This window comes from Triturus cristatus, chromosome 11 (assembly GCF_964204655.1).
Source record: "Triturus cristatus chromosome 11, aTriCri1.1, whole genome shotgun sequence".
NCBI classification, from domain to species: Eukaryota; Metazoa; Chordata; class Amphibia; order Caudata; family Salamandridae; genus Triturus; species Triturus cristatus.
The window spans coordinates 999139218-999157453 of record NC_140594.1 but is presented as its reverse complement, the minus strand read 5'-3'; the positions used below and the strand labels follow the sequence as shown (position 1 = coordinate 999157453).

General features: G+C 47.3%; 1 protein-coding gene across 2 annotated transcripts in view; it reads right to left on the bottom strand.

The window, feature by feature from the left end:
• The window catches only part of PHC3 (polyhomeotic homolog 3), a 590730-nt gene that overhangs the window by 443792 nt on the left and 128702 nt on the right, over positions 1-18236 (bottom strand). For both annotated transcript variants that reach the window (XM_085635115.1, XM_085635116.1), the window contains exon 5: positions 16292-16450. In XM_085635115.1, the coding sequence (XP_085491241.1) occupies positions 16292-16450 (159 nt within the window). The remainder of the gene's footprint in view (positions 1-16291; positions 16451-18236) is intronic.

Sequence of the window (18236 nt, the reverse complement as noted above, 5' to 3'; positions counted from 1 at the left end):
CCTTGAGGGCTCTGTGGGAGGGTGTAACGGAATGTATGCAGACAGCCTTAGGAAAGGAGATAGTGTTGACTCCACAACTGGGGCTGCTGAATATATGGGACGCTACTGATATTAATGAAGTAGAACAACAATTCACCACACGGGGGCGTGGCCTGCAGCCGACAGCAATGGCCGCGCGCTAGCGAGGCTCTGAGGGCGAAGTAGTTTCCCCTGGCAATCCGACCCTTTATCCGTCCACTTATCCTGCCCCCAAGACAGCGAAAGACATCGGAAGGTTGGGGGCGCCGATCGGGCTGGCCCTGAACCGTGGGGAGTCCCGGGAGACGGCAAAGGCTGGCGGATGGGAGACGGAATGGCTCGGTGCCTGCGGCCACGGACTAAATTTCAAGGTCCCAGCCGACGGCCCTAAGACACGCACGGGAGGCCGGCGAGGAAGCGTGCCTGCACCCACTGCTGTGCGAGACGAGGTGCCGGCGACACGTCGCATCATCGAGGGGCCCGGCCAGAGGATCCGCACCGACGGCTCGACGGTGCGGGCGTGCAAGAAGAGGAGTGGTGCCTGGGGGCGGAGCCGGCGGGGGCAGAGGAGCCGGCTCCCTCGGCAGCGGCCCAAGATCCGGCATTCCGGTGAGCGGGTGCGGGCGGCGGACCCCCCCCCCCCCCCGGGGACATCGGGGTGAGCGGTGACCTGAGTGGCCCGGTGACTCGGACGCCTGAAGTGTGGGTGGAGCCGGAGTGGTGCTGGACGGCGAGTGAGACCCTGCGGCCTAGCCCCGCGCTGACAGCCGGGGACTAGATTGAGAGTGGCTCCAGCAGACGAGAGGGGACCCGGCGAGCGACCAGTATGGACGGAGAGGATCATATGCGCCAGACGTGAGAACCGGGGTGCGGCGAGTCCCCCCCCTCCTGGCGGCAGAGACTGGAGTGGGAGCAGGTGGGCTCCGCGACACGGGCCTGGGCGCCGCGGGCGCGAGACGAGGGCCCAGCCATACGGCCTAGTGCAGCGAAAAGGGCGCTTCCGCAGGTGGTTCGGGGCAGGATTGACTGCTGTTGACGCGGGGGTGCCCGGTGCCCCCTCGGAACCAGAGAGTCCAAGGCCACTCCCAAAGTGGGGGCCCGACAGCGCCGGTGGCTACGGTGAGATACCCGGGGCGCCTCCGGTTTCCCCACCTGCTCGCAGATCTCAGTGTGGGCACAGCCGCGAACCCGGACGCCTCGATCTCCCTCACCACTCCTGGACCGGTGAAAGCCAACAGGCCGCGCTGGTGTACGTGACTGGCGGCAGGCGGCGGGGATTACCTGGCACTGCAGGCCGAACTAGGAGGAGATGGGGGGAAAGGGCCCACGCGGGTCCGCGCAGGCCAAACTCGACAAATATGCCTTTGCCAAAGACTCAAAAAGCCCACCTGGGCACAAAGAACTCTCGGCGGGGGCCCCGGACTCCGGGGGAGCAGCCAAGGTGACATTGGAAGATATTATGGCGGCTCTTGCTAGCGTACAATCCACGGTGGGTTCAATCTCTGCTGCTGTTTCCTTCCTTCGAGCGGATTTCCAAAAACTGAACGCCAGAGTGACCGAGGTGGAGCAGGTGGCGAAATCCCTCACAAAAGACACCGCTTCCCTGCTTCAGCGAGTTGGGCAGCTGGAGACTGACAACAAACTCATGGCGGAAAAGCTCGATGATCAAGAGGGTCGTTCTCGGAGGAACAATATTCGTATTACTGGGGTCCCGGAAGGTGAGGGGACCCATGCAATGGACCTGTACGTCGAGAACCTCATTCAGTCTGAGCTACAACCTCGGGGACTATCCGCCCTCTTTGCAGTGGAGAGGGCGCACCGTGTGCCGGGTGGTAAGCCCAAACCCGGGGCGCCGCCAAGACCCATCCTGGCCCGCATCTTTAACTTTCGAGACCGGGATGCTATCCTCCAGGCGGCAAGAGTGACACCGCCGGTGCGAGTCCATAATTCTCAGGTCTCCTTCTTTCCGGATTACACGGCGGCGGTTGCTCAGCGCCGCAGAAGCTTTCTGGAAGTCAAGAAAGAACTTCGTAAGCGGGAACTGCCGTACGCAATGCTCTTCCCCGCGAAACTCCGGGTGGTGGCGGAAGGTAAGACACGCTTCTTTGAAATGCCAGAGGAGGCCCACGATTGGCTTGAGGGATGGCAGCGGGCAGGGGGTGATGAGACCTCGCGACGACATCGCCGACAAACGACAACAGTGCAGGGGGACAGCACAAGCACCGCGCCGGAGCGCCAGGGCCCGCCCTCCATAAATGAAGACACTGGGGACCTGCACGGCTCTGAGTAGCGGATGAACGGTGGAGTGGTGCTGAGGGGGGACACACATGATCGATGGGCTGAGAATACGGGACGATAAACTACTAACCCTCGCCCGCCCTTGCCTGTGCCGCGGACGCAGGGTCTGCCCAGCGGGATCAGAGGGGCCTCGTGCTGGCGAAGGCCGGATGGACGGCTGTCTTGTAGGTTTGGGGACTACAGTTTAGACTCTCATACTCTTATCCCTCGGCACGCAAGTACAGTTTATGGGATCAAAGCACTCTGCTCGGTTGGGGAGGCGGGTAGTTGGGGATCCGTCTAGCAGGGAGGCAGGGGGGGGGGTTCGTTTTACTGGTTTGCGGGGCTGTAGTATTGTTGCCTGCTTTGATGTTCCTTATTATGCACCTGAGGTTTGGAATGAGGGTACACCCACTTGCAGCACGATTGCGTATCACCCATGGATTGGTGATCCAGAGTCCACCACAGGGTTTGCTCCTGCCACATATTTGCACGCACCCACGGCGCGCACCGCAACGAACTGATGGCGAATGTATCGGTGAATGATCAGCGGGGCCCGGGCGCCCCGCTGTCGGTGATGTACTGGAATGTGAATGGCTTGGGCAATAAGATTAAGAGGGGTCTGGTCCTGCAACATATTAAGAGACACACGCCATCGGTGGCTCTCCTACAGGAGACTCATTTGGCTGGCACCGCCGTGAAGGCGCTGGATAGATGGGGATTCAAAATGGCAGCACACTCCGAATTCACCTCCGGTTCCAGAGGGGTGGGGATCCTCCTCCGCAAAAGCTGTCCCTTGGTGGTGACTGGGACCTGGGCTGATGACCAGGGGCGCTTTGCAGCGCTGTCGGGCCAATGGGAGGGCTGTCCTTTTAATTTCGTCACGTCTACCTCCCCCTGCGCTTCACTCCCTAGCCTTTCCAGCCCTTGGAAAGTTCATACTGGGCCTACCCCAAGGAGAACTGATAGTGGGGGGCGACTTTAACGCCATAGTGGATTCGGACTGGGATAAACACCCCCCGCGGCCTAGCGCGACCCCTACACCCATGCGAGGCTTCCTGGACGCTATGGGGCTGATTGATTGTTGTCGCATGCGACATCCCACTGCCCGTCAAATCACACATCATGCTAGCGCGCACAACAGACTTTCGCGTATTGACTACCCCCTCACCTCTCCTAAGTGTGTCACCCGCATACAGGAGGTTAAGCACCTCCCCAGGGGCATCTCCGACCATTCCCCGATGCTGCTAACTTATTCCTCGGGCCTCTCGGGTAGGAGGCGCACCTTCCCGATCCATCCTGGCTACCTTAAGGTCCCTAGTGTGAGGAAAACGCTGCATAAAACTACGAAACAGTACTTTCCGGAGAACTTGCACTCGGTCGCCTCGCCGATTGTCCTCTGGGAGGCCTACAAAACAGTGCTACGTGGGCAGGCCATTGCAGTAATCACAGCCCATAAGCGGGAAGCGTCACGGCAAGTGGCTACCTTGGAGGTGGCGGTGGAGGTGGCGGAAGAGGCACACGCCCAGGACCCCACTGAGGCGAACGCGCATACACTTAATCTAGCGAAACAAACGTATAGAGACCATCAGTGGGAGGCGGCCCGGTTGCATCTGATGAAAACACAACACACGATATACGAGCTAGGGGACAAGGCGGGTCGCCTACTCGCGTGGCTTGACAAAAAAGAAAAGGCCAACCGCTGGGTGGCGAGGCTGCGCCTACCATCAGGGGAGGAGGTGACAAACCCGGACGACATAGTGTCGGCCTTCGCGGCCCACTATGAGCACGTCTATACCTCCGCAGTGACAACCACTGTAGAAGATAATCTAAAATTCCTCGCAGACATCCGACTTCCGAAACTGGCCCCTGATGACGCGCTTAAGCTGGAAGGGAGTCTCTCGGCAGAGGAGATTGCCCTCGCTATTTGCGACCTTCAGTCGGGAAAGGCACTGGGACCGAATGGGCTTCCAGTGGAGCTGTTCAAACGTGAGGCAAATACACTTGCTACAGATGTACGAGGCCAGTCTGGCAGAGGGGGTGCTTCCACAGGATGTTAGGGTAGCGACGCTGGTCGCAATACTGAAACCTGGTAAACCCCCCACCGAGTGTACCTCCTATAGGCCTATCTCACTCCTGAATGTGGAAGCCAAGATATTGGCGAAGCTGTTAGCGACCCGTATCCAGGCGCATCTGCACACACTCATTCATCCCGATCAGTCCGGTTTTATGCCGGCGCGCAACACTGCAATTAACATCAGAAGGTTGCACGGCATACTGGCCAGTGGGCCGCACATCCAGGAGTATGCGGTTATACTCTCGCTGGACGCGGTTATGGCTTTCGACCGAGTGGAGTGGCCCTTCCTGTTTGCGGTACTAGTGCATTTTGGTTTTGGGCCCAAGTTCTGCGCCTGGGTGCGACTACTTTATACAGACCCTCTGGCACAGGTAACGGTGAATGGCCGACTGTCGAGGGACTTCGCGCTGGGGCGAGGCACTAGGCAGGGGTGTCCTCTATCCCCCCTACTCTTCGCCCTGGTTCTGGAGCCCTTGGCGGCCTGGATCGGACAAGACCCAGTCATCTCCGGGCTTCGCTGGACAGAGAGCTGGGATGATCGAATCTCCCTCTCTGCGGATGATATCTTGGTCTATCTGACGCGACCAAGGCAGTCCATAGCTGCATTGCTAGACATTTGTGATTCCTATGGTCGCTTCTCGGGCTATTCGATCAATTGGGCGAAGTCTGTGCTCTACGTCCTACAGGGGCCTCCGCCGCAACTCCCTGATGGAGTATTAATACCAAGGGCGGAGGATGGTTTCAAATATCTAGGTATTCACATTGCGTCGGACCCAGCGCTTTTCCTGGAACGCAACTTATTGCCACCCCTCAAAAGATTGAAAAGGGATGTCAAGTATTGGCACTCCCTGCTGCTGACGTTGCTGGGAAGAGCGGCGTTATTCAAAATGATGGCTCTCCCTCGCTTCCTCTACGCGCTACAGAATGCGCCCGCTCTAGTTCCAGACTCCTACTTTCGATCTATTAACGCAGAGGTAGGTTATTTGCTCTGGGAGGGTAAACCTCATAGAATAGCGCTCTGCAAGCTCATGCGGAGCTGGTACGACGGGGGGATCGCGCTGCCCAACATCCGTCTATATTATTGGGCGTCCCAACTTATCATAGTTAATCACTGGATGCACGCTGCGCAAGATGAACCCGCTTTGAGAATGGACAGGGCGCAGCTGGGCCTCCACGGAGTCCTCCAGGCCCTCTATGTTAAGTCAGGGTCGAACAGGCTGCAAGGCCCTACGGCGCACACAGTACAGATCTGGCACACGGCACAGCGACGGCTGGGGTGGGAGGGGGTGATTACGAGACACACACCTCTATGGATCTCCCCAAAGATAGGTGTAGGTCATCTGCGTAAAGAATTTGAGGGGTGGGATCGCATAGGCATCTCCAAGGTCGGGGATCTCTGGAGGAGGGGCGGGGTGATACCGTTTGAGACTTTGCAAACAGACTATCAGATGAGACAGACCGAGCAATTTAAATACTTACAAATCAGGCATGCACTACAGAAAGCTATACCCAGTGGGACCACACCGCCAGAGTCCTCCCCGCTAGAGGACCGGCTCCTCACAGACCACCTCACCAAGAAAGCTATCTCACTGACCTACCGTAAGCTGGTGAATCATCAAAAAGACCCCACGGAGCTCCTCAAACAAAACTGGGAGGCGGCAGTGGGTCCCATGGACGAACTAGAATGGTTTGAAGCGCTAGCATCTCCCCGGGAGGTGGCCATCCCGTCCACACTAAAGCTGGTGCAGCTAAAAATACTGCACCGGATTTACTACACCAGAACTACACTTCACAAAATGGGGAGGGCACAGAGCCCGCTGTACCTACGGGGGTGTGGACTGCGAGGCGCCTTCTATCACACTCTATGGGATTGCCCGAACATAACTGCATATTGGGGGGAGGTCGTGGGGACGCTATCACAGGTCACTGGTCGCGTGGTCCCACTGGAACCCCGAATGTGTTTATTGAATGTGTGGGATGCTACTGACCTTAACCAGGCTGATCAAACCTGGGTGACTATCGGGCTAGCACTGGCGAAGAGGTCCATTGCGCAAAACTGGGGGGCGCAGGCAACCCCCTCGCACAGGAGATGGGCCCGCGACATGGACAGTGCCATGACAGCGGAGAGGGTGGTGTGTAAGAACAGAGGCTGCCCCAGGCGCTGGCAACGAATTTGGGGAAAATGGAACACGTTTAGAGGCAATATCTGTGAACCCCCGGTGGCGGACTCAGAGTCCGAGCTAAGTGACTGAAACCGCAGTAACGCCATTCTTGCGGCCTGGGGAGGGATGTGAGGTGGGATGGGGGTGTGGCCGGAGGAGACGGGGGTGGCTATGGCGGGAAGGGGAGGCATGAATATTGGGGTGTTTTTTGTTACATGTCAGGACAGGCTACTATGCTACCAGAAGTACTGCCTTGAAATATGCTGTAATGATCAAAGGTGCATCTTTGTTTTTGTTAACAATTCACCACACTGGGATACACTTTGGTTAACTGGCAAGAAGTTGGGGTGGAGCAAACCCGCCTTTCATCTCGGCGTGGGCAAAGAAGCTTGACAGATGCATGTTGGCAGAGTCAGATGTTTTTGTGGCTAGAGGGTGCCCCCAAAAATGGGATTGGAAATGGTCTAAGTGGAACAAATATCGCGGAGATATCTGTGTGTCCCCTATGAAAGACTTAGAGATGCGTAGAACGTTGGAGAAAGTGGGGAATCTGTGATATTCACCTCAAGTACAGTATTCACATGCATTGTATTGATTGATTTGATAAAGTGTTGTCTACTTATTTCATATGGCTGTCAATGAAACCAATAAACAGTTTAATAAAAAAAGAAATGTACCTACTTTTATTAAAATAAGTGATTTTTTTATGCACAACTTTGATTAATTTTTACTACATATAATGGATAGAGTGCTCTCTAGTATTTGCAAGGCTATGATTAGATCACCCCTGCCCTACTTATAAACCTTACGAACACGGAAGTGCAGCATGTAAGTCTAAGCGCATATGAACTTTGAGATTGTGCACATTTGTTTTTAAACGCTTAATGAAATTGAGACTTATTGGGTCTTTAAGTTTGTGAGCATTGCTACCCTTCTATTTTCTTAGTTCCATACAAGTGGTGCAATTTTGGATGGCGCATACTCTACTCTTAAGGACTTACGCTTTGCGGCTTTGCACCTTGGTTGGGGTTTGTTTTAACTGTTTAATGAAATTGTGCTGACTGGGACCCTTTTAACTCTGTAAGCAACACATATTGTTTGTTTCTTCTGCTCTCCATTCCTTCTTTGCTTAAGCAGACGTTTTACATTTTTAAGCTAATTTCCTCGTATAATTTAGATGTAAATTTCCTGACAGAAACCTGGATCAATGATTCCTCTAATCCAGATGTAGCTTTTACTAGACAGTCTGGCTTTTCGATAATGCACAACAGACAGGAGCATAGAGTGGAACCCCTTCCCATTATTTATTGCTCGTCCCTAAAATTTACCACCTTTAAATTAAATAATCTTGAAGTCACCTATGGGCTAGGCTTGGACATTAAACTCTCTTGCAATTTCTTCTTCTCGGGTGCTCATTTATTGGCCTAAAGGCTATTCTCAAGAATATGCTACCTCTCTTGTAGATCTAAAAGTTCTACTCTGTGTACAATGCTCCAACTTTACGGTATTAGATGACTTCAACCTGTATACTGATTAGGGGTGGGCTATAAATTCTGCTCTGCCAGCGGAGTTGAGCGAATTTTTTTCTCATGCGTGTATTGCCAACAGTAAGTTTGCAGGCAAGATTTGCCTGCCCTATAGTGATTTCCAGTTGCTAGGAGAGCACCCAGCGAGATTTCTGCAATGTGGGTGGTTGTAACCATTCAAGGTCCGAAAGCTGCCACTCGACTCCAAATCTACTAGAGCAGCAACAAATTCAACTTGAGAAGCAGTGCCTTTCGGTGCACTGCTTTGTGCCGTTCATGCTGATTTTTCAGTGTGGAAAAAGCTCTTGGCACTAAAAATCACTGCAAGCAGTGCAAAGTACCTATTTACACCCGGTTGCGGAATCTCATGAAGATTTCATGTAACTCTGTGGAATTCCGCAGAGTGAAACTCCAAGATTTCGGGCTATCATTAGTACTTATGAGAATAACTACTCACATGCACAGTCACTGATTGATGCTCTCTCTGCTACGAATATCTCTCAGGTACTCATATGGGAGGAAACAAAACATGTTTTTCCAACTTGCAGCCCCCATCAGTAAGGTCCCAGTTACCATTTGCATAGTCCGATCACTTGCTTATTCCATTTACTTATCATGATTTCAAGAGACCTCCTATTTCCAATACTCAGTCTAATTTGTGACATGGGGAAGGATTAACTTGGACAATCTCACATAGATTTTGTTGGCTTTTATTCCATCCTGAATGTCCAAAGATGTTGATCAGCTAAATCACTGGATTTCCACCATCACTGATCATCTGGTTTCCCTTTAAAATTACACATTCTCCACATCAAACTTGCTTGTCCCCATGTTTTTTGACAGCACTTGCAGCAGAACAACATAAATGTGAAATCCTTGAAAAAAGAGAAGTATTTATACTCCACTGGACAAATGTTTATAGAGCAGTATTAACAGGGTATCACAAATTAACTATAAGAGCACAATCAGATTTCTATTCTCAGAAAATTAAGTCATTAAGCAATGCCCCGCAAGATATTTTTCATAGTTAAATCATTTTTCTCTCCACAGGCCTGCAACACAGCCATCATTCCAACGCTGGATTTCTTCTTTCAGGAGAAAATAGAAAAAAATCCATCAAGCGTTTACTAATACTATGAGTAGTCCCATTTTCTGGTACATTCTGATACATTCTATTTCTGTGTCAGGCAATACTCTATCAGGGTTTAATAACATCACGCTGAAGTAGTCGGAGAATGCAAATTCTTTATTGAAGTTCTAGCTCTTCCAATAATCGATGCCTCTCTCACTTTATGGCATTTTGACCATAAATCCTGTTCGGAACCTGATATTTAATCAGTCTCTGTGAGAAATTAGGTTGTTGGGTGACTGGGGTGTGAGCCTGGTCAAGCAACAGCCACAATCCCTTGCAGGGTGAATCACAAAAAGTCACTAAATTGTCCTCTGCTTAACTATTGGTAGCCTGGAACCAAAAGCAGTCAGAATTAACTTAGAAGAAATGTGTAAAGTATTTATGCAGCACACAAACAGTATTAAAGTGAAAACACAACACAAGAAAAAACCCAAATCAGTTTAGAAAAATAGGGTTCATTTGAATACGTTATTTGACACTAAAACGACAACATTTCAATCAGTAGAGCCGGGGTTATGAATTTTAAATCTTTTGTGTGAAATCTAGCGCCAAAAAGATCAAAGAAACAACCGTAGACAACTGGTCGTTTGAGACCGGTTCAAAGTCGAAAGTCGAAAGTTAAGGCCTACTGTAATGGAGTGTGGTTTGGATTCAAGAAGTGGATTGGGCCCGGTCAACGCTTACCTTCGGACTTAGAAAACGTCTTGAAGAAAAATGATTGAGAATGTAGAAGTTCAGCGGGGCACGGCTAGAGGAGTTTCCTAGGAGGAAGCATCGTCATCGGATGGCCGTGGAGCAAAGCCGCAGTGAAGATTTTTACCTTCAGGCTTAGTCACAGAAATGGAAGAGGCAGAGGGCTGTAGCCTTAGACAGTTTCATGGGGTCGAATACCCCTTTGGCAAAGGGCCACTGAAATGGATTTGCTTCTGCGGAGAAGAACGTATCAGGAGAAGCCGCAAAGTCAATCCAGCCAGCAATGCACCTCGGGCGGATAGGCAAGTAGGTTGGTCCTGGTCTTCTTCTGGTTCTCAGAGCACTTTTCAGCCAAATGTGTCTAAGTCCTCAGTTTTGAAAATTGGCCAGCTGGGCACCTTTAGCAACACAACCAAGGATCAAGGACTGGTAGGATACCTCTTGAGGGATCAGGACTCACTCAGGCTGGGTCAAGGTGCGGGTTCAAGATGGTGGGACACTATTATGTCCCAGTGGCTCTGAATGAAAAACCAACAAACTAGTGCTTGTAATCACTTCTGGTAGTCCTGGGTACAGGTGAAGTTGCAGGGCTTAACAGCAGGGCTGGTCACTGAGCGTTCAAAACAGGATTCAGGCAACGAAGCAGCCCTTACAGCTACAACAGCAGTCTGGCAGAGGGTGCAGCAGGTCACAGCAGCAGACAGTCAACTGAGAGTCCTTCCAGAAGTCCAGTAGTGAACAAAAGATTTATTTTTATATTAATCACTTAAAACAAGCACGGACTGACCCATGCTTGGATGTTCCCAAAGTGGGTGGCCATTCAATTCCGTCTCTGCTTTATGAGGATGACACAGTTTTAATTGCTTGTACGGCCAAGGGATTACAAAGACTTCTTATACTTTTATTGATTTTATGAACAGCCTTGACCTCTCCACCAATTTTTCGAAATCACACGTGATAAAAGATTGGCCCGCCCAAAACAAAAACAATGATATTTACAGTAGATGGACACCATATGAATTTAGATATCTAGGGGTTCAGCTAGATTCTGGCCTTAATTGGCATCCACTTCTAACTCATAATGTGATGTCCTTTAACCGAGCTATGTTTAACATAGGTGACTTCTCAAGTCGGCTTGGGCGCACCCACATAAAATCTGTCTTGGAAATTTCCAAGGCCTTTTGGGAGCCCCACAAAGTGTACCCTATGAAACTGTACACGAAGAATTGGGATTAGGTAATATTACTAACTAGATTCGACTCTGTCCTCTAAAACTCTGGCTTTCAATTTGGACAAAGGAGGAAATTGGTCTCAATAAATTCATCATACAAGACCGTCTGAACATGGATAAGCCTTCCTTGATCCTGTGGTTGGCTTCTATCTCCCATAACATGACATCTTTAGGGAGGCCTGGCCTATATGCCAATCCCAGCAGCATAGTTAGATCTGGCCACAGATGGGTTGCTCAAGCATTCAGAGACAAGATGGCAGCGGATCACGAGGACACCCCATTACCGAAACACTCGGAGCGACATGTGATATTAGTGAAAACCGTGAGCGATATGGAACCCTACCTGACCTGGAACTTGTCCCGCCACCAGCGACGTTTATCGAAATATTGCAGGTTAAATCTATCTCTGCAATTAGTTCCTTTTAATCACAGTTGTTTTAAGGACTCAAAATTGCCTCAATGTGATTGTGACAATGTTTCAGTTAATGACACATTACATATTGTCATGATTTGTGCGAAATTTAATTACCTGCGACTCAAGTTTTGAAGACCACTTTTAAAGCCCTGAATTTTACCCACGTTAGGCCTGCATTATTGCATTTACAGTTTTGAAATCCACCTACAGTGTATTGTTTTCTTTTCCGTTATCTTTCCAGGGTCTTAAGGCAAGCGTACAATTTTGCTGATGTTGATCTTTGTGCTCTGTTCTAAACTGATCTGTCTTTTATGATTTCATTTTTAAAATCAAATAAAGAATATATTGATTGATTGAACACAAGAGTTCATCTGAAGGTCCTATTTTTATACCATGGTGTCCTTCTGGAAGGTGTAAGAAACTTCTGAAAAATTTCATTAAAGTGCCTGGAATTTCGTGACTCCCCTACCTTGGCGCCAAGCTGGCTGCAGTGACAGATCGTTTGGGAGGAGACAGGACACAGCCTATTCAGCTGTAAGTGGGGCTATGCTCAGCTCCACGCTCCCATCCTTCAAGTGAGGGCCCATTGAGGCACACCTAATCCCTCTATTGTGTAACTCTCTAGGAGGAACTCAGAAAGTCTGTCAGCTAAACCCAGTCATGTGACCCACGACAGATTGCAGACATAAAGGGCTAAGGGCAGCAAAATGACAACTTCCTAAAAGTAGTAAAGACAACAAGATGATGGAAGGAGTGCAGAAACGTTTCAACCACTCACCTGCAGTCAAGAGATTTTGGTTTAATCCATCGTACTTTTGCTCTCTATGCCACCTTTGTTTGGACACAGAGGTATGCAGATCTGTCTCGACCCTGCTCCTCATGGGAACAGTCCAGCCCGAACTGCCACTCCAGGTCCACCCTGGACGTTTCAGGGTATCACCCCTCGTCAGCCAGACTAGCTTACGTCCAGTGGCACAGCGAGCAAGGGACCCACGTCTGGGCATACCCATGGCCACTTAGGGTGAATTTAGTAAAGACAACAAGATGATGGACGGAGTGCTGAAAGTTTTCAACCATCTCACCCCCACTCAAAAGATCCAGGTTTAATCCATCGTTCTTTTGCTCACTATGCAACCCCAGTTTGGGCCCAACCATATACAAATCAGTCTTGACCCTGCTCCTCATGGTAACAGTCCAGCCAGACTGCCAGGCCAGGTCCTCCCTTGACCAGAAACAAGAATCCTGGGACCGGTTTCAGGGTATCAGCCCTCATCAGCCAGGCTAGTTTGAATCCAGTGGCACAGCATGCAATAGGCCCACGTCTGGGCATATCCTTGGCCACTTGGGGGGAACATAGTAAGAACAACAAGATGATGGACGGAGTGGTGAAACTTTTCAACCACTCACCCCCAGTCAAGAGCTCTGGATTTAATCCATTGTTGTTTTGCTCAATGTGCCATCCCAGTTCTCTTGAGTAGGGGTGAATGTTTGATTGATTCAATATTTTGCTCATCATTTGCTGCCACAGCACTTTTTGCCCTAGGTGGGATTGGTATCCCCAGACATGGGTTCCCTGCTCGCTGTACCACCTGATTCAAAGTAGGCTGGCTGATGAGGGGTGATACCCTGAAATCAGTCCCGGGAGGATGTTTCCAGTCCAGGGAAGATCTGGCTTGGCAGTTCCGGCTGGACAGTTCCCATGAGGAGCAGGGTCAAGACTGATTTGCATATGGCTGGGTCCAAACTGGGGTGGCGTTGTGAGCAAAAGAACAATGCATTTAACCCAGATCTTTTGACTGGGGGTGAATGTTTGATTTATTCACCATTCCATCCATCATTTGTAGCAGCAACAACTTTTCTAAAAGTGGCATTTTCAGAAATTGCAATGAAAAATCAAACTTTATTATTAATAAGGGTTTATCATTACAATTCCACAGGTACCAAACGTAATATATCTAACTTCTCTCAATTAGGAATTACAGCGTATTAAAAGTAATAAGGAACTCCCAAAGTTATCCTCTGGGAGGGGTAGGCCTCACAGTAGTGAACAATGACTTAGTGAGTTTTTCACTACCAGGACATGCAAAACTTATAACTGCATGTCCAACACATAATTAAACAACACCTCGCCCTATGGGCTCCCTAGGTCCTACCTTAGGGGTGACTTATATCTAAAAAAAAAAAGGGGGGGGGGGTTAAGACTTGGCATAAGGGTTTAAATGCCAAGTCAACATGGCAGTGACATACTGCATTCAGGCTGCAATGGTAGGCCTGGAACAAGTTTTAGAGTGCTACTTAGGCAGATGGCACAATAAGTGCTGTAGTCCTACAGGAAACATTTAATTTACCCTGGGTATATAGTATGCCACCCTACAAGAGACTAAATTAAATATGCCAAATGGGTATCACCTAATTGGACCATGTTTTGGGCAAGAGCACAAGCACTTTGCGCACTTTACCACTGCTAACCAGTGCTAGAGTCCTAAGGCCAACAAAAAATGAATTCAGCAAAAAGTGGGAGGAGGTAGGCAAAATGTTTGGTGGTGCCTCTGCAGAGAGGGCTAGGTCTAACAGTCTCTTGATACTGCCACAGTTCCTAACATATGGCAACATGCTCATATGGTTCTGCTATTTTGAAAAAATCTACAGAGGACCCCTCGATCATACTGAATTACAGGCCTACGTCCCATCTGAGTAACATGACCTTCTCCATTCCTCTCAATCTCAAATTAGGCCCTGACACATCACTGAATCACCTCTTTTAGAGGTATTGGAATTCATCAAAATCAGTTTGGACCAGGGGCAGTGCGCCCCTTTGATACTACTCAACCTGTCTGTGGCATCTGATGCTGTGTCTCATACAATTCTTCTTCCACTCTTAGCAGACGTCGGGTCTATGGCCTTGCCTTGAGATGGTTGCAGTAGTTTCATGACGTCAAATGTCAGAGGTAGCTCTTCCTCCTTTCTTGTCTTATACTATAATACTCAAATCACTTAAATATGGTGGTTCTGGAAGGATTGCCCCTTAGCCCAGCCTTGTTTAATGTGTATATTGCGCACAAACATGTCTCGTCCAGTTATTTGGATCAATGTCATCTCATATTCTGATGATATAAACATATTTTCTCTATCAAAAAGAACTCTTATGACCCAAGAGTCTTTTAAAGCTTGTCTAACCAAAGTCACTGACTGGATGAAAATTGTTGCCTCAAACTCAATTGTGATAAGTGACAAATTTTGATCTCTGGAGCAACTCATGATATCTGGTCTAATAAATTGTGGGTGACAACTTTCAGAATTGACATCAGCTAGAAATCTGGAAGTCATATTTAAGTCATGCTTCTCCTTTCATTCTTAAATTCTGGCAGTCGCTGCAACGTGCTTTTCTTTCTTACAATCTTTTAAAAAGACGTTGGAGATTCTCCTGGTGGCCACCCATAAAATCATTGTTCATGAGCTTTTTACAGCCAGTTTAGACATTACTAATGCTTATCGTGGCTTACCTCATTGTTTAATTGATTGCCTCCAGGTCATACAAATAGTGGTGGCCAGGCTCATTCAGAAAATTCATAGTTGGCAGGTTATTTCTCAATATCTTAAAAGGCTTAATTGGCTCAAAGTGTCAGAAAGAATTCCCTTTAAACCACTGGCTATGACACAGAGCATTTTTATAAAGACAGGTCCTAAATACCTCATCCAGAGATTTACCCATTATTGTTCTTCTAGGTCCCTCAGATCTTCCAACAAAGGCTCTTAAGCTAAAGCTCCCCTAGTTCTGGCTAGCTGTGAAACAAGGTCACTCTTCACTTTTCTTCAGCCAACTCATGGAAAGATCTGTCATTCTTATTTTGTTCTAGCTCTAAAGAAGTCAATTTAAGAAAACAGTTGAAGACGTGGTCATTTAATTTCGCATAATTTTGGGAGATTTGTTTTTTTCAAAGGTAAGCACAGGGGTGTCCTGACTTGGGTAGCTTATGCACTTTGTAAAATATTTCTTCCACTCACAAATATACACATGTTACTTTAAGTGGTTTTAGAAATAAATCTTAAAAGAAAATTTGTAATTTAAGTTACTATACTCAAAATAATTAAATATGTAATTACAAATTAGGTTAATAGTGCTAAATATATTACATTTATTTTGATCAATACTTAACATAAGAATGTTTTGTTCTACATTTAAAATAATAAATATTACATTTCAATTTATAAATAATTAACATGAGAATGTTCTTAGTAATTTTGTCTTTAAGTATAACAAACTTTTTAACTTTCCTCCATACCTTAGCATAGTATGGTGTCAGGACCGGTGCCAGTAATATCCACCTGCCTGTGAAAAGTTACAAGTACTAACTTTCTATTCGTCAGTTAGGCTCCAGGGCATGGAGACATGTAACTTTATATTTTGTAGTGAATTAACATTCATAAATGGTGAATAACCAAAACCAGTAAATGTACTACAAAGTGTAAACTTACACATGTAGATTTTCTCACATGTATGTTTATCCTTGTAAATAGGACCCTGTGTGTACACAAGCCGTAAATCTATAAAACTTGCCTGTATTAGTATGATTTCATTAAGCTTGAATGTGATCAGTAGCTAACAAAAATATACTTTTCTTTCATGATTTCCATAGGCATTTTAATATAAACTTTAAAACCAAATTAAAACTGCGGAGTACTGCACTACATCTGGTAGCATATAACAGTAAAAACCAGTCTAAACATTTTGAATGGAAACAGATGCCTGTGATCCTTACCATTTGTGCTCGGAGATACATTTGTGCTTGGCTTGCAGTCAAGGTAGGAGATGTACTCCCTAGCAACATTGTCTGTTGAGTAATACTGCTACTGGTTGTGCTGGAGACTTGTGAGCGGCTTATTAACTGTGCAGGTGTAGGAGACGTGGACAAATTGATCTACGAATGAGAAAATATTCTATCAACATAGCCTTCATTCTGCACATTAATCATTATGAAATAAAGACAACATAACACTTCTGACCAGCTTCAAAAAGTATCCTGGTGGGAGAAGGGGCGATGCAGGCAAAGTAAAAGCTAACAGACCTGGGATCTTATTAAGAGATGGTGAGAAGTGGCAGGGTCAGGACTCACCCAGCTACGAACGTTAGACCTGAAGTTAGTGAATCCTTCTAGAATCATTCTGAGTATATATATTCTTGCAATGGACTGCCAGTATCCTGATTTGGTTATTTGGTAGCTGTTCTGGCTTTATGAAACCCAGCCAAATTGAAAGATATAGCACATACCCTAATCTAGAGAACCACAGGACTCACTTCAAGCATCTCATTAACAGCATACTAAAAAAGACTGAACTTTGGAGAAAGGACTCATGTTTAACGTCTTTGAGATGAGTCCTTGTGCGGCTACAAAAGAATCCTACCTAGCCTTAGTAGATTTTTGGGATGGAATGAAGAACAGATCTTCCAAGTAATAATCCGGCTGCACAATGTAGGGCTAAACCACTCTTAGGATGAGAAAGTAGTGTCCTAGGGAAACGGACACAAAATAATAAAATAGTAAAACGCTGCTAAAAGCTTAATTTACTAGTGGAAGGCCAGATAGACTTTGCAAATTTTACCTGAATAATGTTACCGAAAATAAGGAGAGGAAGAAACTAACAGTGAGATGTCTCCTGAATTATAATGACCTACTTTGTGGAATGGCTATGAATCCAAGGACCCAAGAACAAGACCTGAGAAGGATCAATCTATCTGGGAGACGCAGCATTGTTATGCTTATGCTTTGGACCATATGGCTTGCAATTTACCTATATGGACTTCTGAGGTTACTTCTCCCAGTCTCTCTTGTGTGGTACATCTCTGAATTGGACCTAGTGATGGGTGGGAACCACTGCTGAGTTCAGTAGCCATCTCTCCTGAAAACTGGTGTCTTGCTCACGGTATCCTCTTAAGAGATAGAAAGGGCATGTTTTGGGAGCTGCAATAAGGCCGCAAATGGATTTTCGAAGGACAAGGGAATCTTCATGACTGTGTTCCATGGTAAATTACATCATACGGGCACTTAATTTGGATTCATGGTGAAGCACACAGACAGTGTTAGGGCCTTTTAAAAATAATTACTTGCTCCAGCAAACCTAACTCATTGAATCAGCAAAGAAATCTGTTCATAGGAACACTGGGTAGAAAAGAGATGGACAGATAAAACAGTGTGTTTCTTCAATGGGGTGTACATGTTCATTGTAGCCATACCATCAAATACCCACACTACAAAACTCAATTTCTCTTTGTTCCTTTTTTATTTCCAAGAACAGCATTTTATCTTTAAGGCATTGATTTTCCTTGCTTTGTTGTGATTACTTGAGCATTCGAGTAAAAGTACACTTTCACCATGCTTTATTGATCACCCCTACAAGCTCAGTTTTTTAAAAAAAACTGCCACTGTGTAAAAAGTGAATGCTGGCATTTTGCTAGACTCCCCTAACAGATAAGGATGAAATTATGTTTGCACGACACTGAAGCAATAATGGGAAACAAATTATTGCAATAACCATAAACCCCTAAGTAAGCTCTTCTTTTTCCCATTGCACAGTAATCTGCAGACTTCAAAATAATCAATACATTTAAAAGACAGCTATAAGTACATTAATCAATACATATCTGGGCCCTTAAACCCAGCCTCTCCCATTTAACATTATTAAAATTGAACTACCCAACATTGCAGG